This window comes from Ziziphus jujuba, chromosome 1 (genome assembly GCF_031755915.1).
Source record: "Ziziphus jujuba cultivar Dongzao chromosome 1, ASM3175591v1".
Classification (NCBI taxonomy): Eukaryota; Viridiplantae; Streptophyta; class Magnoliopsida; order Rosales; family Rhamnaceae; genus Ziziphus; species Ziziphus jujuba.
This window is the reverse complement of record NC_083379.1, coordinates 34,642,868-34,669,128: the sequence shown is the minus strand read 5'-3', so window position 1 is coordinate 34,669,128 and position 26,261 is coordinate 34,642,868. Positions and strand designations below refer to the sequence as shown.

The 26,261-nt window shown below is 31.6% G+C and overlaps 3 protein-coding genes across 3 annotated transcripts; 2 read left to right on the top strand and 1 right to left on the bottom strand.

Annotated features, from left to right (window-relative positions):
• The first annotated feature begins 4,318 nt into the window (after window positions 1-4,318).
• Window positions 4,319-7,543, top strand: LOC107429711 (PAP-specific phosphatase HAL2-like). Its single transcript, XM_016040453.4, has 3 exons — window positions 4,319-4,896; window positions 5,978-6,665; window positions 7,048-7,543. The coding sequence occupies exons 1-3, from the start codon at window positions 4,539-4,541 to the stop codon at window positions 7,349-7,351; spliced, it is 1,350 nt and encodes a 449-aa protein (XP_015895939.3). The 5' UTR covers window positions 4,319-4,538; the 3' UTR covers window positions 7,352-7,543.
• Window positions 7,544-8,551: 1,008 nt separating this feature from the next.
• Window positions 8,552-11,423, bottom strand: LOC107429795 (putative disease resistance protein At3g15700). Its single transcript, XM_016040547.4, has 2 exons — window positions 11,227-11,423; window positions 8,552-9,887 (listed from the first exon to the last, which is right to left on the bottom strand). Exon 2 carries the CDS (start codon window positions 9,826-9,828, stop codon window positions 8,668-8,670), a length of 1,161 nt encoding a protein of 386 aa, XP_015896033.3. The 5' UTR covers window positions 9,829-9,887; window positions 11,227-11,423; the 3' UTR covers window positions 8,552-8,667.
• A 9,635-nt stretch (window positions 11,424-21,058) lies between these two features.
• LOC107429785 (uncharacterized) lies at window positions 21,059-23,140 on the top strand. The gene is made up of 2 exons (XM_016040536.4): window positions 21,059-21,497; window positions 21,748-23,140. The coding sequence occupies exon 2, from the start codon at window positions 21,931-21,933 to the stop codon at window positions 22,822-22,824; it is 894 nt and encodes a 297-aa protein (XP_015896022.1). The 5' UTR covers window positions 21,059-21,497; window positions 21,748-21,930; the 3' UTR covers window positions 22,825-23,140.
• Window positions 23,141-26,261: the final 3,121 nt, after the last annotated feature.

Sequence of the window (26,261 nt, the reverse complement as noted above, 5' to 3'; positions counted from 1 at the left end):
TTATGAATTAAAAAAGATAAAATAAATTGTTGAAATATTGAAACACAAGCCACTAAATCTTTTATTTATTATTATTATTATTATTAAAAATAAATAAATAAAAAAAAAGGTGAAGAACGGGGAAGAGAAGGGAAAGAAGATGATGGTGGACCGTGGACCTATATAACTCTCTAGTCTTACGCGTAAGGAGAGGAATGGCCAAATGGTCGAACGACTTGGATTCTCTAGTCTTGCAATGGAATGTAAATTAATGAGTTGTATGTGGACTAGCTGTGGACGTACCTAAACTAAAATACAAAACTGGTCAAATCAAATTATGTTATCGTTTTATATGCATTTAATTTTTTAAATCAAAATACACACACGTACAAACACACTAGTACTATTCTTTGTTAATTATTACTATTGTTATTATTATTGGTGTGAAGAGATTCGCAAAAATTCAAAGTTAATTATTATTATTATCTTTTGCAAAATGATATGATTTAATCTTTGATTAAAAGACATTTGAAGTTGTACAAGTAGGTAGTTTTATTTTATTTTTGGTTCAAGTAGGTACGTAATCTTCCACTGGTTTGACCCATAGCAATAAGTAAGATGCAGAAACTTATTTATGATGAATAAGAAGGATGTGGAAACTTGCTTGCAACTTGTTGCTACACTTTTAATATTGCAATTATAGTTCTCAAGATTTTTTTGATAAAATTAAGGTTCTATGTAAAGTTTTTCTAGTACCACAGCAAATATTATATGCATGCAAGAGTGAAAAAGATACACAAAGAATTTGAAAGACAAACCCTTATGAAATTAATTTCATGTTGGTTCATTTTACATTGGATCATCATATGTTTTTCACCAACTTTAAAAGTATCGCCATCAATATAATTAAATAGATCATCAATATAGTATGGAAATTGGAATTATACTCTAAGATATATTTTTTATTAGTTATTATATATGTTGTTAATATTATGGAGGGCTTTTTTTTATTTCTTTTTTGTTAACGTATTGAATTACATAATTAGTAGTTTTTTCTTTTGTAAAAATATAAAAAAACGACTAATAATTATATTGTTAATAGTTTTCGTCACAAATTTTGAGAAAGTGACTTTATATAGTAAAAATGTAATATAAGAAGAAAAAAGTAAATTAGAATATCGAAGACGTACTTAATTAATGCTAATAAGTTTTCATATCACTATTACATAGTGTCATTGCCGAAGTCCATGTGATGTGTTTTAATGGATTAATGTCCTAACCTAAAAGGATGAATTTATTGGACGTGTTGGATTGCAAACTAATTGAAAGAGATTTTAGAACTCCTATTTTGTCCCTTACTAAAACACTTTCTTAATTATGAAATCATTTCTTAAAAATAAAATAAAATTATGAAATCATGTAATTTATTTTAAATTTTAATGCCAGTATTTTTGTAGGGACAATTTAACAGTAAAAGTTATTATTTCATTAGATAATAATATGAATCTCCATATTTAATATTAAAAAAAATTAATTAGACGTCTTTAAAAGTAGAAAGATAATGAAGCCATTTATATTTTCTTCCATGGTAGATATCCTCGTCTTGAGAAATTATTTAGCACTAAAATAATGGCTACTAACAGTTGGACAGTGATCTGTGCATGACACTTGAATGGAGAAGGGACTTCCTTGGTTAGTTCCTGTGCTCCAAAACGATGCTTGAAATGTTTTCGTTGGATGAAGTTTGATGTTTCTTTTTTTTTTTTTTTATTTAAAAAAAAAAAAAGAATGGACGGTCAAAAACACAAACAATTTAGCTCTAAAATCAATATATATATTTGGACTCAATTTTTCTTTTAGAAAAAAGAAGAAAAGTTAGACATTGTTCTCTTTTGTGATAACAACCAGATTGTGATGGATAGACATTGTTTTCTTTTGTGATAACAACCAGATTGTGATAGATAAAGTAATAAAGAAACTTTTTTAATAATAAAGAAATTTAAAACTATTTATCTTTTTTAAAAATAAAAAATAAAAGTTATGTGAATTTAAGTCCCCTAATGATTAAATTTTTCTTTTAAAAAAAAAAATTTCCTATTTTTGCATATTGAAAGCCACTAAAAAAACAAAAAGGAAAAGGAATGGTAGGATAAAATAAAATCCTTAAAATAATTTAATATAAAAATTTATTTTTTTAATCACGAAAATATGATTTTTTTAATTAAACCAAAAAATTAAAAAAAAAAATTGAGGAAGAGAGATTATTTAACGCCAAACATTGAATCCAACCCATGGCAAATATTACCAACGGTCATAGTCATCCAGGCTGTCCCAAGAGGATTGGAAATATGGAAAGTTATAGAAGCTTTTTTTTTTTTTTTTTTTTTGGCATTTAAGTTAAATTTAAACAAAATTATAAATTTTTCTAATTAATCCCAAACTTGAAACATGATTTTTTTTTTCTTGCTTTAAACTTCAACATATAAAGAAGCGTATTTTGATAATTCAAAGAACACAATTACTAATACAGATCAAAAAAATAAGGACACAATTATATTTCAGGAAAAATAAAAAGAAAAAAATAAAAGAAAAAGTGAAGACAAAATTGCAATGATTTTCGAGCCTGTAAGCTATATGGGCTAATTTGCAACAATTAAACAGTGACTTCCAGGTTATGGAGTTTTGCCAAGATCTAGAAGTCCACACTACTTATTAAACAAATGTCTCGCATTGAAATTGAAAAATATTCTTTTAAAATACCAAAAGAAATATGTTTAAAAAACATTGTTTTCAATGCTATCTCTGATCTAAACTCTATTTATTAATTAAACTAACATCATTTAATTGAAGATTATGTAATTTAAACCCAATATTGGTTTATAAGTAAGCACATTATTGAGCCTTCTTTCATGAATGTTTGCACATTGATGCAATTGAATCTCAAGATTAACAGCATACTAACTTTCCGTCCACTCTTTTCCTCACGTTCTCTCTTTTCACCACTAATATTTTTATTTATTTATTTATTTTTTGGAGTATAAGCTTTACTCTCTCTTCTCCGACCCTTCACTGAAGCTCTGAAGATAGAACCGGAGCTCACACTACAAACAAACCACCAAGCCTGCAAACGACAAATCTCAATGCAGCAGACAATGAAAATGGTTATGATCATGACAGGAGTCTATCTCCGTTCCTTACTCTCCATTCAAACATTGGCCTCAAACAAACAATACTTACTCAAGTAACACCGATGTTTTGGCCACATCGTAAAGCCTCGATTAATTATGAGCTCATTTTTTTGTTTTCTTGTTTAATGGAAGATAAAGAGAAGTAGTGTAGGAAACTTGACCATAATTTGTTTTTCTTGTGTAATTCCCTTTCAAATCCGATTACCACTCTGTTCGTGTTGATGTTAACAACAATTTTAAGTTACTGGAGAGGTTGCAGGTTTGGATATAAATACTGGAAGTGAATGCTTACTTGAATGGCATTGGAATGCCGAGACTATTTTCATTTGCGACTTTGGTTCTTGCACAATGTTTCTTGATATTCCTACAGGTGTTTAGAACCCCAAACTTTGCATAAATATAAACATAAATAAATTAATGTTTAAATGTGAAAAAGAGGGCACTTGATTGGAAGTTATCATTCTGTTAAGCATTAGGTCCAATTGCACCAATATGCACGAGCTTTAAAAAAATATGTGGTTCAATGTGTTAGGGTTTTAAAATGGAAGGCGTGTGTACCGCACAATCTTGAAATTAAAGAATACTAAAGTGCTATAAACTTTCTTTTGAACTATAAAAAATATATATATAGTTAAAAAATATTATTCTTAAAAAAAATCTAAAAACCTCTTTAAGCTTTAAATGTGATTGATTGAACTAATTTTATGTTTCAAATATTTATTAATTCTATCTTTTTCTTTTTCGAATTAAAAAGCTAAATTTATTAAATTATAGTTGTCAAAAATTCAAACCAATTCATTATTATTACTATTATTGGAAAAGACCAACTAAATTATCTTAAAATAAAAGAAATTTAAAGCCACAAAATCTCCTCCGCTTAAAGTAATAATAAAAAAAAAAAGGCTATAATGACATAGATGAACGTTATACATTACCGCCCACTTACCACTTGTTTGGCCGACAAATAATATTGACAAACAGTTTCGATTTTTTTTTTTTTTGTTTCCTGAATCATGTGTTAAATTTCTCGATGGTGGACCCTACTCCGATACGCAAAAGCATGACACGGCAATATCTTATTGGCGAGAAGTAATCATATTTTGGACCTTAACATGGTTTCACAAAGAAAAAGTGAAAAAAAAAAAAAAAGTGAAGTGGGAAAAGACCCCTGTGGTCCTCTCGATTCAAAGCCTCCGAAAGATGAAAAATTACGCTGAACTTTTGACGCTCATCCTTTTTCGTGTTTCTTTCTTTATTTTCCCCCATTTTCCCACGACACAAACACTCCCTTCTTCGCACGCAAATGCTACCAACCCAACCAAAAATCCTATTCTCTCCTCCCACGTATACCAAAGCCCAATGCACCAGTAAATGCCATTGCCCAGCATTTCAACTAATAACACAATTACCAGCCCATTATTCACCTCTAAATTTTTTTTGACAATATACAAGAATGTAGGAAATTTTTTTTTTTTCACGGATCCCGACTTGGGTATCTCAAAGGTTGTTCCTTTTTTCGGTTTTTATTGTTTTTCCCGATTTGGGTATAGCTCAAAATTGTTGAACTTTTCAATCATGGAGGGAGGAAGGTACTCCAAGGAGTTGGATGTTGCCGTAAGGGTGGTTCACCTGGCGTGCTCTCTGTGTCAGAAGGTGCAAGAGGGTTTGGCAACGACAAATAGTGACCAGGTTAAGTCTAAGGATGATGATTCTCCTGTAACGGTTGCAGGTACTTTGAAATGAAATGAGCTTTCTCGTCAATCATATTGTTTTATCTTCTTTTTCTGGGAAATTTGGGCTATTGAATTTTTATCAGCCTTCTTTGAATGAAGTATTGGTGTGGTTTTTATTTTTTTTATTTTTATTTTTTTTTATTTAAGTTAAATTTTGGATTCGATGCATTTGTGTAAAAAACTGACTGAATGATAAACCTTTAGTATCTTCTCTGCTTTTGTTCTGAGTTTTGGTTTGCTGGGATAGTGAACGATAGAAAAATCAGACAAATAATTTGTACATATAATCAGAATTTCGGAGTAACAGAAGGCTTAACTATTCAAGCCTAATTACTCATGCAGCTATCTGGGTTTTGTTGGCTAGTCTCAAACTGCTGTTTTAGTTTTATTTAGTTAAGCCTAATTACTAATGCAGCTATCTGAGTTTTGTTGGCTAGTCTCAAACTGCTGTTTTAGTTTTATTTCTTCTTGGCAAACCCGTGCAATGTAGAACTTTTTGGAGGTTCCAAATAGCTCTGAATGGGATATTCTGGAGGAATTCTATCACATACCATTGCTTTAAACTGTAGTCAATTTGTGAAACTGGATTATGTTCAGAAAGTGATTCTTTTCTTTTGTGGTTCATGTTTTTTAATGGCTCTAAGCAAGACAAGGCTGTGAAGTTGGGTCTTGAATTCAAAGAAAAAGTATAATGAAAGAATCAGATGTAATTTCCATAAAACGGCTCTTTATGTGATTTACATATCCTGTTTTAAAAAAAATTTGTATTTTTTCCTTCAGAGACCTATAACCCTTAAAAAGGCAATCGTTATGGGGAACATTAAAAGGCACAGTACTATAATTAAAATGCATGTCAAGCTCTTTCGATTTATTGTTTTTGTGTTAGAATGCATGGTTCTTACTTCAAAGTGAATATAAGGAGGAAGTGGATTATGAACAGATTGGATTGTTGAAGCAGCTGTTCAAGTTCTTACTTAAAAGGGGCACTGAACTTGAAAATTTTGGTGAAAGAAACTGAAATGGTCATATTATTTCCAATTAGAGATTATCTATTATTTGACATCTTTGCATGAACAGATTGGAGTGTACAAGCAACCGTTAGCTGGATGTTATCTGAATTCTTTGGGGTTGAAAATGTCTCCATTATTGCTGAAGAAGACATAAACTCTCTGTCCAGAGCTGATTCAGCAGGATTGCTGGCAGCTGTTGTAAACACTGTGAATGAATGCTTAGCTGAAGCAACCAAGTATGGTCTTAGAAGTCCACCGAAAGCCCTTGGGGCTACTCAGATTCTTGAGGTTATCAGTCGATGCAACTCGAGTGGAGGCCCTACAGGAAGACACTGGGTCCTTGACCCTGTTGATGGAACGTTGGGGTTTGTGCGTGGGGATCAGTATGCTGTAGCTCTAGCATTGATTGAGGAAGGAAAAGTTGTTATTGGAGTTCTTGGATGCCCAAATTACCCAGCAAAGAAAGAGTGGCTCAATTATCATTATCAACAACATCAAATCATGTCAAATTTGTCTCAACCGACTTTGAATATATGGGGAAGAGGTTGTGTGATCTATGCAATGAAAGGCAGTGGTAAGGCTTGGATGCAGCCATTAATTCATGGAGAAAACAAGCTTGAATGGCCAAATTCTGCTACATTGGTTCGGGTTTCTTCCATTGATGATCCAGCACAGGCTACTCGTTGTGAACCTGTTGAGAAAGCAAATTCAAATCATTCCTACACAGAAGGACTTGCCCACAGTGTAGGGCTTAGGTATGTCTCTATTTATTTATTTATTTATTTTTTTCCCTTCTCTTTTGATTATTCATAAATTTAAGGCTTTGCCTATCCATTTGGATGATTGTGTGACTGAAAAATCAAACTTGCTAATTGTGTGAAAAGTTAAAGAGGTTAACAGTGGTGAATAAATGCATAACTTTGTAATTGATATGTAATTGCAGGTGAAAAGAAGGTTACTAAATCTAGCTAGTTTTACTTCCTTTTTTCATTATTCCCTGATTAAACACTTTCTTTGCTTAGCAACTATAACTTTAATCCCCTGGCCACACTTGAGTAGAAGGATCTTTGCAATTGTTTTGCTTTATTTATGTCTAGTTTGATCCTTGTTAATGTTATTTTGATGCTCAAATGGCAGAAAGCAGCCCCTTCGTGTCTACAGCATGGTGAAATATGCAGCAATAGCTCGTGGAGATGCCGAAATTTTCATGAAGTTTGCAAGCTCTGAATACAAAGAGAAGATATGGGATCATGCTGCAGGTGTCATCATTGTGGAAGAGGCTGGTGGTATGGTAACTGATGCTGGAGGTCGCCCACTGGATTTCTCAAAGGGTGTGTACTTAGAAGGTCTTGATCGTGGCATAATTGCTTGCTCCGGGGCAACGCTACATGAGAAAATCATTAACGCTGTTTATGCTAGCTGGGATTCTTCTAACTTATAATGAGATTTTCTATTTCTTCCCAAAACTGATTTTTGCAGTATTTGATACCTTTCAAGAGGGCAAGGCATCTGCATTGCAGTGATATGTATTTTGCATTACCATTGACTTACTCATTTGACATGTCCTGCACTGATCCATTTTGACAATTTACTGAGAAGATCTTGTGATCAAGGCATTAAGCCAGTTTTGAGATATGACTTGATGCTTGGTGTTTGAGGCTTGAGGTTCCAGTGCCAACCCACATGGGTTTTGTAATGTTGGATTGTTCATGATGTAGACTGAGGATTATTTTAGTTACAAATATATAGTCAGAGCCGGCAAAGGGCAGGGCCTTTTGCCTGAGCTCCCCAGAAAAAGTCCAAAATAAAAATTTTATATTAAAGTTGTTGTCATATTTATACATATATATATATATATATATTTTTTTTTTCCACGTATAACATTGGTTATCTTTTTTTTTTTTTAAAATTTTTTACTAGAGACAGTTTTTAAGTACAATAACATTTCGTCTGTTGTTTTACATATTAAATATAAGTACATGTTAACTTATAAGAATAATTTTGAGAAAATATTTGATAGAAATTACAGTTTAATTAAATATATATATATATATATATATATATATATATATATATATTTTTTTTTTGTTAATATTGAAATCAAGCTGAGGAAAAAAGGTTAAAGAGTTTTTTGGAATTGAGTTTAGATACGACTTCTATTTTTCCCAAATGAAGCATTTTATTTTTTTTAAATAAACTATTTAAATGATATACTATTTACTTATATCTCATGCCAGTATTACCAATAAACAATATGATGAACCATGATCCGGTAATTACATTAGTCGTTCGCGAGTATTCAATTATTTTTTGAAAAAAGTTAGTCCTAATTGCCATCCTTTGCTTTGTCAAAGGAGGGTTATTCTTAAACTCTGATCACAAATTAACATTTCTTCAATATTGCTTTGTATATTACATAGCTTGGCATTAGTGATACTTAGAATGGTAATTAAAAAAAAAAAAAAAAATGATCTGGAGTTATGCAGAGCTTTAAAGGATCCATTTTCATGATTGCACCATTGTTTTTTTCTTTTTTTCCCCTGAGAGACGTAGTTTATTGGATGTATGAGAGCTTATTTATGCTTAGGTGACATTTCTCAATTGGCATGTTTCCAGAGTCATATGCCATGGACTCCAAATCTTCACTGTTAAAGTTGGTTTTTTTCAAAGTTTTCAAATCAATGATACATAAGAAATGTAAACAAAAAAACATACAAAAAGCAAAACCCAAAACCCTCCATGGCTGAGAACCATTATCTAGTCTATGAGCCCCTTTTTAAGCTCGCTCACCTCACTCAGAGCATCCATCCACTCGTTAATGTCATCCACTCCCTTCAACCTTCGAGCAGCTTCAAGGACAAAACCAGGCAATCCTTCACATTCTCTGACAATCAGCTTTGCAATTTTTTCCATTTCTGGGGCAAGGACTTTCCTAAGACGAACAATTTCCTTAAATAAGTTCACTGCTTCTTCATCAGAGAGTGGCTTTACCTCGATAGTTTCTTGGCAGTCCATCATGCGGCATGCTTTTAACGATCGACTAGTCATTATCAATTTACATGCATTGACATCGGAAGGAATCCCAATATTTTCTGGTTTTAATGGTGTTGAAATATCATCTAAAATGAGTACACTCTTTTTACTTCTTTTTAGTGCATTATATAACTTTGCTGCTCTTTTTCTTGTGTCTTCCTCATTCAGGGGATATAAACCAATCTCTTTTGCAATTGTATCCTGTAAATCATGAATGTTGGTATTCTGTGAAACAGTGACCCAATAAGCATGCTCAAAAGTAGGGAAATGTTCTAATATCAGATTATGGATACGTGTCAAGATTGCCGTTTTCCCAACTCCCTCCACACCATGAATTCCAATTCTTGATACCTCATCACTAACCAACCATTGCCAAATTGATTCGATAATTGTACGTGACGTATGACCCTCCAACATTGCTGTTGGGAATGGCTCTCTTCTTTTTATATGTGTATCAAGAAGCAGTCCATCAGAAAAGTTACACCGCTCGCAAAGCTCATCTATGTCTTGAATATACTTCTCAACTCGTTTATCCAACAATGGAAATGAGAAAAATCTTCTTTCTCCAATCCGCTGTTCTATGCTTACAACATCGTTTTTCTTTCTTTGTACATCCCACAACCAATTCTCAACTTCACGCTTCCGCTTCTTCCCCGGTTGACGGAGAGCACTCTCTACTTCTGTGTTAATATCATCCTCTAGAGAGCACAAAGTTTCCACTTTTCTTTTAAGAGTTTTTCCTTTCTCTTCAAGCTGTTTGTGATAGTTTAGCCATTCAGGAAACTCCCCGATGAATCTCCATATGTCCCTAACCTTTTCAACTTTTGCTGGTAAATCAAAATAATGAATCCCGAAACTCAATGCCAAAAGTGCCAAGATTTCCATGTTGATTGCTCACTTTAACACTACTTAGCAAGTGTCGAAGATTGGTATCTACGTGTCAGCTGTCAATCCGAAAATTTTATAAATCATCAGAAAAATTACAGAAGCAGATATTTATATGCAAGAAGAATGACACAGGATATCTTATGTAACCAAATAATAAGTTCTTGAAATATCAAGCACAAATACTAGTGTATCTAAAATATTATCGTGTTCAGTCATAAACTGAAATAATGTTTAAAAGGTAAAAATGGCTTGGACCAAGTTGAATACCTCATTTGACTTCTTTTACGTTAGTTTTGTAGATTGCATAAACTGAAATAATGTTTAAAAGGTAAAAATGGCTTGGACCAAGTTGAATACTTCAATTGACTTCTTTTTGCTAGTTTTGTTTAATTGCAATCAATCTACAACTCTTTTAACTAAGAGATGCTAATTGCCTCTTCTTTGACAGAATATCCACATCCAAAGGTGCAACTAAGGAGATATACGGGTTGTTAGCTCATCAGTTTAGCATAGCACACCCATGAACGATGATAACACAAAGATAAGGAAAATGGAGGCATATAACTACCAATAACACTTTAATGAGGGTCGACGAAGTCTCCAGTATATAAGGATTATTTACAAAAATGACAAGTACTGTAAACCTCAAAAGATCAAATAGAAGATTCAAAAGCCTTAGCACTAAGTGCTCCTCAATGTTTCCTTGTGAGGGCAAAAGATACAACACATATAAAGAAGTTCAAAACAACCAAATTCAGGTACTTAACCTGGTGAAACTTTTATAAAGAAAGGACAGAATAAAAAATGCAAATGTACAAGAATTGATATATTTTTGACAATATTTGAGAACAGGGGTTGAGAAATCATACATGCTTCCATTATTCTGCTTATAGAAAAGGGATGCTAACTTGACATTAACGATCAAAGCTACAGCAACATAATCATAATCAGTTGGCCTTTATTCCTTAATACCATTTTTATTCACTTTAAGTGACTAAGTAATTGGTTGCCAAATCTACACATAATTCATCCAGAAAAAAATATTCCTTAAAAGCCAAAAAAAAAAAAAAAGAGTGAAAAAGTTAATTTGGGCTTCTGAACTACAACTAGGTTTTATGGACTAAAATTCCAGAAACAGCTCAGAATAGATCCTAACATGCTCCATGATCAAAATTTCATAATTTCCCAGCCACTAAAATCTAACAATGGCAGAAGATGTACTTCAGTCAAAAGATAACCAGGAAAAAGCAATCTAGAACTCTGCATGGACCCAGTAAGTTCTTATTCAACACGATTCAGGAACTTATTATCCAAATTCAACATGCAAAACTAACATATTCACCCAAACAAGAACCACAAAATTTGAAACCAAGAGCAAAAAAAAGAGTCAATTACCTTTGAAAGAGAGCAAAAGGGGAAGCAACCCAGTGATGCTGTTCTCAAAGCTCTTGGAAGAAAGCAAGTAAAAACTCCAAAGAAGAAGCTGATAATAAAAACAGATGAAATATTCCAAAGAATGCATGTTTACCAACTACCACAACTTTTTCGCTGCAAGTGACTGCAAAGATCCTTGTTAAGAGGCTGGAAGGTTCAGGCCACCTTCCTATACTTGTAGCTGCTTTTTAAGGGTTGACTGAACTCATCTGTCAACCATACTAACTTTGGTCCCAATCTCAAGCCCATTTATAAAAAAATGGACCCAAGATAGCCCAAAATGAAGAAAGCCTATCTTTTTGATCTTTGGTTGCATTGAAATCTCAGTTCATAAACTCCATCGTCCCAAACTTTTATTAACCTGTTCATCTTGTAGTAGACAAACTTTTCCAACACTTTCCCTATAAAGAAGGTTCCCTCCATAATTCTATGACAGTCTGATTATGAAATTTCTGGGCCAAAAGATTCTAGGCCTTGTACAAATTAGCTGGGCCTTCTGAATGGTCAACTATACAACCCTATAAAACAAACACAATATGGAGAAGAATGAATGAATTAAAGATTTATTTATTTATTTAATTTTTTTTTTGGTGAAAGAAAATAATGGAAAGTTGCTTGGAACGTTTCCATGAATTAATGTAACAAGCAAAGATAGAAAATGTCCAACCATTACCCCAAGACTCCAAAATTCCACAGTTTCATTTCCATCTGACTTTTTCCTTCCAAGTTCCAAATCCAGCTACAGATAATGGACAGAGGTTGAAAAGGCAGGCCACTAATTTTATATACATATTTATATATGCAGCATATTGTTCTTACAATTTTATATAAAATAAAACAAATATCCTTTATTTGACAAATTGATTTGAATTAATTATATATATATATTATTTAAAATTGAATATTACCAGTTGGATAGAATGAAGAGATTAATTTACAAAAAGTCAATGTTAGGAATGGTTGGGTTGTATATTTATATATACAGGAGTTTCATAGATATTAGGCAGCTCTCAAATTTGGAACCATCCAATTCCATATATATGCCCGTAGTTTACTTTTTCAATCGCACACGGAGCCTCGTCATCATCATCTATCTTGTTTTTGAATAAATTTGGAAAAAAAGTACAATTCGGTCTTATTCAGGTTTCATAGCATGATAACAAAAAAGTTATTCGAGTTAACAACAAATGCCACCTTCATGAAAGGAAATATATATATATATATATATATATACACACACACACATACTTCATTTTTACCAAAATAATTAATTTGAAAGGATTAGACTGGGTTTTAGCTGAAGACATTTTCTTCCAAGGACATGGCATAAATCTTGGATATAGTCTTTGTTCATTGTTAATTGCATGTGCAAAAGTAGTGTGAAAAATATTATTGTAATAAGTTTATCCATCGTAATTTATTTATTTTCATTTTTTACTTACATATATATATATGCATGTATGTGTGAACGTAAATATTTGCACATTGCATTAAAAATTTAATGATATTTCTAGCTAGTTAGCTAGCTATAATTATTATTTTAGGGTGAAACCAAAGGTTATATATATAACAAAAACCTTAAAAAGTGGCCGCTAGCTGGAGATGTGACAGAAACTCCAAAATCAAAGCTTTGTAATGATCATTGGAATTATTTAACTGATAATAATAATAATAATAATTATTATTATTTTTTAGCTAGGACTAATAACTATAAATTAGTCATAGCCACAAGCACATTGCGAATCTTTTTCCAACCCCCCTGTTTACAAATCAAATTTCTTTTTTTTTTTCTTTTTTTTTAAAAAAAGGAGATTTCAAATTACTTCTATGTAGAAGACAAAGTCTTACATAAGAGAATAATAAAATAATATAAAAGATAATAGTATTAAAGGCGGCAGAGAGAGAATCTAATTAATTTTATATATGTGTGTGTGAGTTTCTTCTTCTTCTTCTTTTGTTTTTTTTTTGGCTTAGTCGTACATCTAGGACTATGAATAAAATATTATCTCAACAATATTTATCTCCAAAAAAATAAAAATAAAAATAAAATGAAAAACTATACTTGAAGAACTTTATGCACGAAGTATCCAATGACGTAATTCTTGTCAGCCCATTTGTTTGGTTATAATCCATTCATGTTCGACTAAAAGTAAGATGTTATAAATTGACTTTTTGAGAAAATGTCCAACATGTTTTTGAGACTGTTTTGTGTAAAATTGCAATATGTATTTTTATTTTGTGTGTTGTTTCTTTATTTCTTAATAAATAAGAAATCTTTTCTTAAAAAAAAAAAAAAGAAATAATAAATATTATTCTTCATCTTTTCCCCCATGTACATATAGATAGAAATTAATCAAGATATATGAATTGAATTTGAAAATTGCAACGTTTTATATTTCATTCTAACTTCATAATTCATACATTTTCATTGTTTTATATTTTTTTAGAACAAAACAAAATTAATAAAAAAAATTCCTCAAACGAAAAAAATTAATAATCCCTAGCTAGCATTTAATATTACAGTGATTCTCAACACGCTTTAAGAGGAGAATTCTTGATCTCAGAAAAAGAGAAGAGAATTCTTTGTTATTTATTTAGTCCTTCAAACATAGGAATTAAAATATTAATTTAACATGTTACAAACAATGGGTTTTCCCAATATTTTGATATAATGAATCGAAATCAATTGGAACACGAATAGCTGTATGATCAACACCATCCCATGTCTTGAGCCGTTGTCTACTCTCCCAGTGAAGTATCAAAATTATTTTACCAAAAAAAAAAAAAAAAAAAGTGGAGCATCAAAATTATTTTTTTTTTCATTATATAAGGAGACTTTTGAAGCATGTTATAGATTTGAGTTCCAACTTCCGACAATGGTTTTATTGCTAAGCAGAGTTTAACAATATAATAATATGCTCCATAATTAAAGGGCAAGCTTAAAACTATTCCGGGACCATGACAATATTTTATTTTATTTTATTTTATTTTTAACTTTCGTTTTGAGGATTAATTAACTGTGATTATATATTTCATATACATATTTAATTGAAACAAAAGAATTTGAGGGGAAAAAAAGAGTGGAAATAAATGGTACCATGTGGAAACCTTGTAAAGATATGAAAACATATAAGAACAAAACTGCAGTTAGCAGGAACAAAAATGAAGTGGGGTTTCTTCAGAAAAAAAGACACAAAAAAAAAAAAGAAAAAAAAAAGAAGAAATTGAAGTAGGGTAGTTTCGTTGTGTGAGCTATATGTATATGTAGTCGTTTCATTCCTGCTAGAAGGTGAAGGTGTTGGACTTGGATTTAAAATATCGATGAAATTAAATTATTTTGTAGTGGCAGAATCTGATCAGATCAGTTTGAGTACCGATCGAGTTGCATTAACAGAAGAAGTTACAAAAAACTGGGGCTGTGTTGCACAGCCGGTGGTGGGATCAACGAGTCCTACAAAAAAATAATGTAAAAATTAGAAACGTCCATCATCATTATGTTATTCAATTTAATAATTGAAGGCCCCCACCTTATCCCATTCTTTTCATTATTGGACAGACCACCCAACGAAGGAATATATATTGCATTTGCCCTGTATATAACTGAGCTGCGAGGTTTTTTGGCTTTTGTTTCTATTTTTCTCTTTTTTTTAATTTTTTTTTAACTGATTGGTTTAATTTAACTAATATTGATATTCCAGGACTTAAATCTATGTTAATTGTCATTCTATGAATCTTTTTGCTCCACTTTTGAGATTCAATGTACTAAACGACCTTGTACAATACTAATTAAGGGATAAAGATCATGTGTGAGTGTGAATAAGGGCATATATTTTTCAAAATTAATCAGCTATGAAAATATGGTGTGATGCACCTTAGAAAAGCAGAATATATATAAAAAAAAAAAAAAAAAGAAGTGTAGCACGAGAGTGAGACTAATGGACAAAAAAGAAAAAGGAAGGAAAAAAGAAGCCATGCATTATTTGACAATATTCAAATAATTAAGATTAAAAAGAGAGAGAGAGAGAGATGAAACGGTCCCATTATCCATGTTATCTTATATGGACGTAGATTATTTCAGTGGCATTCAATTTTCTTGTAGCACTAATTAACATAATCTCTCTCTCTCTCTCTCTCTCCCTCTCTCTCTTTTCTTATAGTTTTTTTAAAAATATATATATATATATATATATATATATATATCTTTAATTAGTGAATATTCATCTTTTATTGGTGAATTGAATTTCTCTCTCTCTCTCTCTCTATCTTTTCTTATAGTTTTTTTTTCAAATATATTTATATATATATATATATATATATATATATATATATATATTCTTTAATTTGTGAATGTCCATCTTTTGTTGGTGAATTGAATTTCCACGTTCTGGTAGTTAATTGGAGACTAATTGATTGTACCCAAAGCTGTAGGCGAGAATCTCACAAACCCACCAAAATGGTGGGCGCTAGGAAAGCCATTTTGATTAGCTCTTCCGTATAAATGTGAGAAATAAGAAAGGTATTTACCTAAAAACAAAAAAACAAAAAAGAAAAGAAGAGAGAGAGAAGAAATGTACGTAGCATCCATTTTGACTCCAACTAGGGATGGTCCTTCTACCGATAGAACATACCTACCTAATTAACAACAAATTAATTATTTTTCTTAAAAAAAATACACACCCTCCTTTTTTTTTTTCTTTTTTTTTTTTTTTTGAGGGGGTTTGTTAATGAAACACTCACCCTCCTTATTCAAATGCTAGTGCTGCCTCTCTTATTGTAGCTACTACTATCAATCATAATATAATACGCAAAATTGCAAAATATTACAATTGTAAACATCTAGAAGTTTGTCCTCTTTTGACTTGCAATTGATTTACAAAAATTTTAGTTCTAGAACAACTACACAATTACATTGTTTACAAAATTTTGTTGTTTCTTCTAGCCATGAGAGATTGGAAAGTCAAAAGTATATACAATATATATATATATATTTTTATATACTAGTGCCCTAAAGGCAAACCCATAGTTATACATTTAAAAGAAATATATATATATATATATATATATTAATTTAGAGTGTACCGGAAACAATGAGGACAGTGGATGGAATTGCATAATATCAAGAAAGTGGTTAGAGGATACTGTTATTAAGCCATTTGTTTGATCGATAAAGAATAGAAAGGTAGAAACGTGTTGCTTAGGAAAACTTCAGTTGATTATTTTTACAGCAAAAGCGTATTATGTTAGAAACTACAACTATATATATATATATATATATATATATATTATAACTAAGCTACAACTATATTAAACAAAACCAAAATAATTTATGCGCATATATATAATTATGATATTGAAAATATGTTTCCAATATGAAATAAAAAATTTATTAACATGATTCATGTTATAAATGAAATTTTAATTAACTGCTTAAAATTAAATTACTAATTGACAATCTTTAGCATTTGATACATTTATAGGTATATAATTTTTAATAAATATATTCCAGCATAAAAGTAAATTATTGTAAAAAAATAGATATACAGTATCTGAATTTGAATTTCGTAATTTAATGAGGTTGAAAAATTTCTTATAATGGTATCTATATATTAAATGAAATTAAATTGATTTTGACTTAAATTATTGTATATATTTTTTAAATAGTCCAACCTATTTCAATGTAAAAAATAAGTCTTTCGTGATATATCTATATATATATATATATATAATAGTATTACATGATGAAAAATACGAAACTTGAAAAATAAAGATAAGAAAGGAAAGGGCAAAAAAAAAAAAAAAAAAAATCAAAGGTTCAGAAGGAAACACAAAGAGGCAATTAGAGGTATAAGCAGGGAATAATTGAAAGGGCAGGAGGAGAGGCACATATTTACGAATTAGATTAAAGTTTGTGTCGGAGAGCACTTTATATGAATTAGTCGGTGCTTAAGTACGTAGCGGTCTGAGTTCGTGGCTTCCTCAATCAGTCCCTTTCGGACTGTCATTCCCGCGTTCCTCTTCTTTGAGATAACAAAATGGGACCCACTCACTTTTTTGTTAAAGACAAAGTAGGCCCCACTTCTAATTTAATTCTATTATGACTTTTCATTTTCCCTTCAACTATATCACTATTTTGGTCTTTTCCTTCCACTACTCCATCCTTTGGACAACTTTGCCCTTCCCCCCTTTTTTTTTTTTTAAATTTTCTCATTCCAATAAAAATATCATAAAAATTCAACTCCACCCTAAATTATAATTAGGGATTTTTTAATTTATTTTTTAAATTTATTAGGAGCCAAATTAAAATAATTTTCTTTCTGCTTTAGCTTCAATGCATGACTTAACAAGGATTGAATTATCCAAATTACTCTAAACTCCCAATCATATATCTAATTATTTAGATAGTAAACTAGCTATTTTGATGCAAGTGCAATATATAACACAAACTTAGATCTTGTTAGGTATCAATGTTGTATTTTTCAAATAAAATCCAAGATAAATGTATAAATTATTAACTATTAGGATTTATTTGAAAAAAAAAGTATACTTTTGAATTTAATTTTAAATAATTGATTAGAGTTAATTGTATCTCTCATAACAATTACAAAATGTTTTTTTTGTCAACTAACAATTGTGATTTTGGAAAAAAAAAAAAAAAGTTGCCTCGCTCCTACATTAGTTAACACTAAAGCTAAAGCTTTTTATTTAAAAAAAAAATAGATATTTGGAAAAATAAATAAAAAAATTTCAATTTTTTGTTCAATGAAATTTGTATGCATGGAAAATGGTACTTCCAAAGAGTTATAATTAAGTAGTAAGTATGCAGCAAGGTTCCACTTATGGTTTGGTGGACAATAACTATCTGAATGAGACAAGAATCCATCCCGTTTAGGTCTTCCTAGAGGCACACCATTTTCAATGGACAACTCCTACATGCCAAGTTTGTTATAATTTCACATTGTATAAAATATGTTAAATTGAAACTTTGTGCCTATGCTCTCTATAATGAAAGGAAAAGCAATTCTACCATCTTTTTTTAGTCTCCTTAGGCATCTTGACAAAAGTCAGAATTTGAATATTATCTTATAAACTCTGACCAATAAAGAAGAATAACATTTATTAAGGGATTATTAAAAGGAAAGTTGAAGAGTGGTTACCCAAAAATATTTTCTTTCTCTTAAAACAAAAAAGAAAAAAAAAAAAAGCAAGGGGTGAGATTAAAAATAAAAAATAAAAAAAGAGCAATGGGACCATGCAAAGGGCAATTTGGGAAATACAGGTATATGACCAGTGAGAGAAACGCTTGGACTTTATGGCCTGATATCAAGGGAGCAGAGGAAGAGAACAAGACAGTGGTGGAGGCAAGTGAGAGTTTTTTGGGTCAAATTAGTAATAAAGCTTTCCCCTCCCAACTACGTCGATCCCAAAGTTCCAACGTGGTTTGTCATGTTGTACGGTCCAGATTTTCCTGTTCCATGATTTGCGGAGCTGATTTAGCATTACCCCCAAAGCCTTTTTGAACATGTTTTATACTTTCAAAGTTTTAAATAAAACAAGCTGGTTTAATTAGCTCCAATCAGAGTGCTACGGGTATACAAATTCAGTGGTTGGCATTGAATTGTGAAAAGAAGTGTGATGAATGTTCTTGGAATTTTCTTTTTTTTAAGAATATTTAGGATAAACTTAATTGTTTCATTTTATTTGTTTTTATATGTGAGTCTCAATTTTTTTTTTAATCTAAAACTGAAAAATATTAAGCTTTTTACCTTAAGTAGATGCGCATAGTACGCTTATTTGTTTTTATCTTGTGAAAAAAATATGAGTAATACCATTGAATTTGCTAACATCAATACCATAAATAAAGAAAAGATAATGTTGATGCACTGGAATACAATATCAAATTTTTTTTTTTTTTTGAAAAAGAAAAATGCTTCCTAATAGCATCATAGGATATTTACCATATTTACCGCTTTCATACTACAAAAGAAAAAATCTAATTCTTTTACCAAAAGAATTTCTTTTGAAAAATAAGATGTTCCATGCTAATGAATTGGTACACACCCACGACCCTTTCTATTCGCAAAACTTGTGCGGAAATAATGGACTTGTTGGTTTTATTTTTATTTAAAAAAAAAAAAAAAAGAAGAAGCAATTGGATTCGAATGAGAGTAGTCATTTTTTCTTTTTTCTTTTTTTTTTTAAATTTAGCTCTTGGACTAAACAAAACAAGAACGAGTCTTCTCTTTTTTAAACCCTTCACAATGTTTGAGGTTTCAAAAACCCTTCAAAAGCTTCAAAATATTAAAGCTTCTTAACCCAACATTTTGGTTTCGAGGAATATGACAAATCACTTTTTATAGCATGATTTATTAAAGGTTTAGGACAATTACCTTTTGAATTTATGACCCAAATTTCGATGCCTTGGACAAGGATATCTACCGAGATACCAATTATATTGTCTCTTAAACAATTAGTAATACTTCTCCTATATATAAAAGGAAAGAATATTAGAAACAAAAAGAAAACGAGGAGCCAATTCAAACACTCAAAAAAAAAAAAAAAAAAAAAAAAAAAAAAAACAACTTGGATTGGCATTTTAAGCAATCTTTCAATTTTGAATCATTCAGTTTGCTTTGCATGAAAATCTCATTAAGAAACGGTATACAAAATTATCATTATAATTTGGTATAAATCTACAAGCAATCTACTCGTTTTTCACAAAAATGACCTATCTATATATAAACCAATTTTCCTCAATTATATTTTAACTAAAACAAAAAAAATTACCTAAATTATGCATTAATAGTACTCTTAGCTACCATAACTCTACCTACCACAAATGCTTTTGATTCTTTACCATTAATATACTAGAAAACATAGGTATGTATAAGCTTCACATGATTAAAACTTCATTTAGAATTTTGTGCAAATAGAAAAAAATGCACATAACGTAATTACCGTATTTTACTAAACTACTTTTGTCTAATCATTAAATATGTGAATTAATTAAAGTTCCTTATATACAAAATATAAAAACGTAAATTATAATCATTTTCCGTTGAACTGTCTTCTCCAAAAAAAAAAAAACTAAAAAAAATAAAATTCTATATATATATATATATATCAAAAAATTAAATTCCAAATAACGTAACCGCTAATATCAAGAAAATAATGTAACCGCTATTTTTTCTTTATCTATTTATTTATAATTAATAATTTATACTATTTATGGTGTGAAGAGAAAGTGGGACGCTGCAAGTTAAAACCTGAGAAAATAAATTTTCGCAAGTTACTTTTTCATGCCAACGAAAAATTTACTGCGAGATTTTTTTTTTTAGATATATAAAAATTTTGGTGACAAGTCACTTTTTGCTTTTTTATTTTATTTTAATTTTTGGTGAATCATTTTTTGCTTTTTAGGTTGCATAACGAATCCACAGATTTAAAGACTCTCCGTAACTTTTACTTTGATATTTTTACTATTAAAGCTTTACTTTTTTTTTTAATATAAATTTTTTTTTTTTGGGTGAATAAGATTTTACCTATTTTGGTAACCTCAAATATAGCTTAAAATTTAAAAATTTCCATCAAAGCACACCTAATTTTGCCCCTTGATTTTGTTTTCTTTATCCTCGCAAAGATTTTCAAAAATTTCGGTTGAATAAATCTCCATTACCCAAAAAGTCAAGCAACCTGCTGAACTGGTCACCATGTGGAAATTCCCCAAACACCCTCACTCATTCTCTCGCTCGCTATTACTATACATACCAGAATCCCACAAACCAATCAACTCTGCTTTCTCTTTCCCTCTCTTTATTAAATTCCGTACATTTACAACCACAAACCCACTGAGAGAGAGAGAGTGCGAGTTTAGTAGTAAAACGATATTGGTTTTTTTTTTTCTCGGAACCCAAAGTCCCTACCTTTTATTTTCTCTTTTTCAATAAAATTTGAACGAAAGCCGACGAACGAAAGCGCGTCAAAATAGCTGGAAGCTGATGACAGTCTTATCATCATCATCATCTCCTTCTTAAGCTTCAGGCCTGACATTTTGCAGATTTATTGTTGCAACTCTCTCTCGCTGCGAATGACAAATTGCTTGTTTAAGGCAAAAAGGAAAAAATAGCTTTTTTCTCTGTACCCATTTCTTTCCGTGTTGGATCGATCCAAAATCTTGTCTACAGTCAGTGGATCTGAGCTTCATCAGCGGCGTAAGGAAAAGAAATTTCGTTAATGTAAGTAAACAGAACCGCAGTGTATATTTGTACGCTGGGTGGGTCTGTCTTGTTGCTGAGAAAGCTGTATTAAACGAAAACAGAGAGAAATTTCCAATATGGGATTTTCAATTCCCGGTTTGAGTAATAGAAAAATTCAGCTTGGATCGGCTGAATTGTTCTATACACATTACTGGGTTGTCTTCATTTAGTTTCTTGTACGGTGGTTTGCCATTTCGTTCGCTTATATAAAGTCTTCTTCCAATTGCAGATTTCGCATTCAACACAGGGTTGAATTGTATCTGTTCACAATCAGAAAAAAAAAACATCATGGTTCGAGCTTAAAAGGCTGCTCTGTTTCTCAACAACCACCCAGTACACTCCCAGCGAGTTTTTGAAGCTCCATTTTACGACGTCTTTCGCAACAGTAAAAAATTAGTCAGTCTAAAAGCCCATGAAAATGGGGAAATCAGCCACAACAGGAAGAGAGTGGACTCAGATCTACTCGATCTACGGCGTGGACCAATGGCAGACCGTACTTTTCCTCCTGTTCCAAGCCATTCTCTTCACCGTCCTCTCCGTCCTCTACCTCTTCTACTTCAACCCCATCTGCCATTTCTTCGAGCACCTCCTCTCCCTCGCCGCCGTTCCAAGCAGCGCCGCTCGCTTCGCCGCCGGCTTCTCAGGCTCCGTCACGGCGATCTCCGCCATCTGCCTCTTCTTCGCCTCCGCCAACTTCTTCTACTCCTCCCTCCCGCTCCATTACGACATGGCACAGCGGATGGTCAACTCCGTCAACAACTGGTCAACGGTCAAACTGGCCCTCGACCTCGGATGCGGCAGAGGGATACTGCTAAACGCAGTGGCGACCCAGCTGAAGAAAGAAGGGAGTTCGGGTCGGGTCGTGGGTCTGGACCGGTCGAAGAGGACGACACTGTCGACGCTCCGAACCGCGAAGATGGAAGGGGTGGGGGAGTACGTCACGTGCCGAGAGGGTGATGCGAGGAGGTTGCCGTTCGGGGACAACTACTTCGACGTGGTGGTATCCGCTGCATTCGTGCACACCGTAGGGAAGGAGTACGGGCATCGGACGGTGGAGGCCGCAGCTGAGAGGATGAGGGTGATGGGGGAGCTGGTGAGGGTTTTGAAGCCGGGTGGGGTCGGGGTCGTGTGGGACCTACAGCACGTGCCTGAATACGTGCGGAGATTGCAGGAGCTGAAGATGGAAGACATCAGGGTGTCGGAGCGTGTGACCGCCTTCATGGCCGGTAGCCACATCGTTTCTTTCAGGAAGCCTAGTCAGCACATTGTGGGACCTGGCGAAGTCAGACTGGACTGGAGATGCTGACGTGGAAAACATGCTTTTTTATTATATAAATATGAAATATAAAGATGATGATAGTTTTACGTACTTTTTAAAATCTTGTTAGCAGAGATTTTGAACGAAAGAAAGAGAAAAAAAAGAATGTGAATAAATAAATAAAAAAAAAATACTTTTTTTTTTAGTTTGATCGATGTTAAGTTGTAATGTCTGAGGAGGCGAAGCTGACTCAGATGGACCTATTTGGGGTTGGTTGGGAAAATAGAAAATATACTGTTTTGTAAGGTAGCTGTGTGATATGTATATGGACTATGAATTTTATCAAATGAGATGTTTTTGTCAATTTTCTCCCCCCTAATCTTAAAAGTTTTCTTGGTTTATTCATCATCCATCATGGATATTGCAAGCCACTCAGTTTTAAAACGATGTTTGCTGAGTTTATTGGTTTATAAGACTGTAATCTATTGAAAATATTAAAGAAAAATATAACATAGTTTTTTTTTTTTTTGTAATTGTCAATATCCTGATAAGAAAAGAATCATATAGGGATGTGATTGGATAATGTAATAATTGTAATAGTAGTAGAGTAGTAATAGTAGTAGAAGGAGACGTAAGAGAAAGTGATATTTTAATTTGGTGGGATGAAAATTTATGGAGGATGTAAAATTGAAAAGGAGAATTGAGTTTAGTGTTGGAGAGAGTAGGGAAAAGGGTGTTGAGAGGTCAGCATCAGAAGGCATCATGTGGTTCTGTGATACTGAAACATGGCCATTGCTTCAGTGGGATGAGGAATTACTTTGTTTTGGGAATTTATATCCAAAGGCATCTCTCCCCCAATTTTTTATTTTTTATAAAATGAACTTTTGGTTACCAACTTTCTCAATTCTCTTTCAATGCCTTCTTTATTCAGCTTCCAAAAATATCACAATCGCTCTTTATACTTATTGGTTGCCCTTCACTATCGATTACATTCACTGTTTTTTCCCACAACTACTTTTCTTCCATAACACCCCTATATCTTGTATCCAAATTCACACTATGATTTTATATGTTCATTTAAAATTCATTTAGAAATCATTTTAGAGGTTCAATAATTATAAATCTCAATTGGTGATCTTGGTTTTTGAGGTCGAATGGCAGGCCTTGTTTGGGAAAAGTGCACACCAAATAATTACTGCTTTTTTCTTTTCTCTCTTTTGGGTTTCCATAAAATAATTATTGCTAATGATGTATTCAAATTGTGCCCCATATTATTTTAGTTTTTTTTTTAATATTTTTTTGATAAAAATCTATGCCCCATTGAGTGTTAGAGACCTTTTTTTTTTCCCCCATCGTGTTATAGATTTGGTGATCCGTTGTTGGCGCTGCATATGATTATATTTTGTATATGGGAAATTAATGTATTAAATGGAGATTCATCAAATTGAGTATTGATAACTTCTCTGAAACATTTTAATTGCATCCTGTGTGTGCATTTTAATAATCACTAAACCCCTGTTCAATCAAGCATATATTTATACATATATATATATGATTTTATTTTCCTTTTTAGTGTTTTCAGTACCAAAATTTCAATGCTTCTTCCAGCCAGTTTGCATATTCAATTTTTTTTCACCTTTTTTCCATATTAAATTTCACCCACTTTATCCATGGTGGTTGCTTCATGCATCCGGCCACTTATTATCAGGTAGTGACTTAATTTGTTGCCAAATTTTTGAAATAAAAAATTCCTTATTTCTTCAAATCAAATTAATTTGTTTCAAGTTGAAGAACAGGGTCATAGTTTTTAAGAAGTAAATATATTTGTTGATGAATATGTGTTGCTGCAGACTTGGTCACATATATATATATATATATACACATATATCTACATACAGGAGTCAAAATCTTACACCGTTGAAGACAGAGAAACAAAATGAGTAGAGGTTGGATATGTGTTAGTTGAGCATTAAATCCACCACAACTACAAATCCTGGCTGAATTAATTTGCAAATTCTCTTTTTGAATTCCTGAATTTGGAACTGGCCAAGTGCCATCTGGGTTATTCAGAAAGGCAGTAATGCTTCAAACTGTAATTATGGTTGTTTATAAATTCTTAATCATCACCGGCAATTAAGAGACTCTCACCTAAATAATAAAACCCCAGGAACCCCTATTCCTATAGCTCTTGAAACTGCCAAAAACATTTGAGACATAAAAGGCACAAGTCAAAAAAGGAGAGCTACCTATAAATATGGACTCCTTCTGAATGCAAGTTGAATCAATTAGATGTCACAATTTTACAGGATTGAAAAATCCATGGCATATCAAAAAAGGAAAAAAAAGAAAGTTAGCTTGAAGAAAATTGATAGAGATTCTTTTGCTGTTTTTTTCTGCATGTGGAGGCACATCTAGTCTTAATTAGAGTAACCAACAAGGTGTGGTGCGTGGTCCTTGCGTGGCATTGAAACACCCTTACAGCATTAACCGACAAAAGCAAAGAACAGGTTGATATTTTCAGTCCATTAATGAACATCATACAATAGCAACAACTGTATAGATTGCTTTCTCATACAAGACAAGAATATCTTGGATCTTGAACCAAAAGAAAGCAATTGGCAATGGTTTAAATATATGTACATGTAATATGCTTATAGTATACATATATTATTTTTAATTTTTCATGTATTTAAATAATGATAAAATTAGTAAAAATTTAATTTATTTTAAAAAATTGATGAATTTTTTTATTTGAATATATATTTTGAGATGGAAAAATATGGAATCAGAACACTAGCTTCTTATCTATATAAAAAAAACTATATAAAAAAATCAGAAAAGAAAATATGATTTTAGAATTATTTTTGAAATACAAATTTATAATTAATTTATTATATAATATTAAATTTAATTATTTATAAATCCCAACTATCTTATTACTTATCAAAATAAAAAAAATTGATTCCTAATAAACTAATTTAGCCCAAATAAGATTAAAAAATATAAAATTTCTACCAGTATAAAATGATCAGAAAATTTAAAAACTGTAAAATTAATCAGCACTAAAGAAAAATAGTAGAATAGAACCACTACTACTACAACTGCTCGCTCTTTCACATCCTAAAAGCATAACATTCTGAATAATATACTAGCTTGAATTTTGGGTACAGGATCCATACTGTTGCTACCAGCAGGCTGGTTCTGAAGTAATATAGAAAGTTCGCTTGTTGGTAATGTGTTAGATAACAAATCTGCATATGGATATGATTAAGGTTTCAATTAAGCATGAGAATCAGAGTTTAAGCATCATAGAATAATCAAACAAAAGTTGTTGCAAAAGTAAATGGTAATTTATTGCAAAAGTAAATGGTAATGTAAGCATCCTTGCATTTTGTTTTCTTTTGCTGTTTGGGTTAATATGTAACATACGCCAAAGGTTTTTCCTCGTAAATTTCACTAGTTTCCACCTCATTGTGAAGCATCAC

Coding starts and splice junctions, on each gene's coding strand:
- LOC107429711 (XM_016040453.4), top strand. CDS start 4,539: ATGCCATTGCCCAGCATTTCAACTAATAACACAATTACCAGCCCATTA. Junction 4,897..5,977: donor TTCTCCTGTAACGGTTGCAG/GTACTTTGAAAT, acceptor TTGCATGAACAG/ATTGGAGTGTACAAGCAACC. Junction 6,666..7,047: donor GCCCACAGTGTAGGGCTTAG/GTATGTCTCTAT, acceptor CTCAAATGGCAG/AAAGCAGCCCCTTCGTGTCT.
- LOC107429795 (XM_016040547.4), bottom strand. CDS start 9,828: ATGGAAATCTTGGCACTTTTGGCATTGAGTTTCGGGATTCATTATTTT.
- LOC107429785 (XM_016040536.4), top strand. CDS start 21,931: ATGAAAATGGGGAAATCAGCCACAACAGGAAGAGAGTGGACTCAGATC.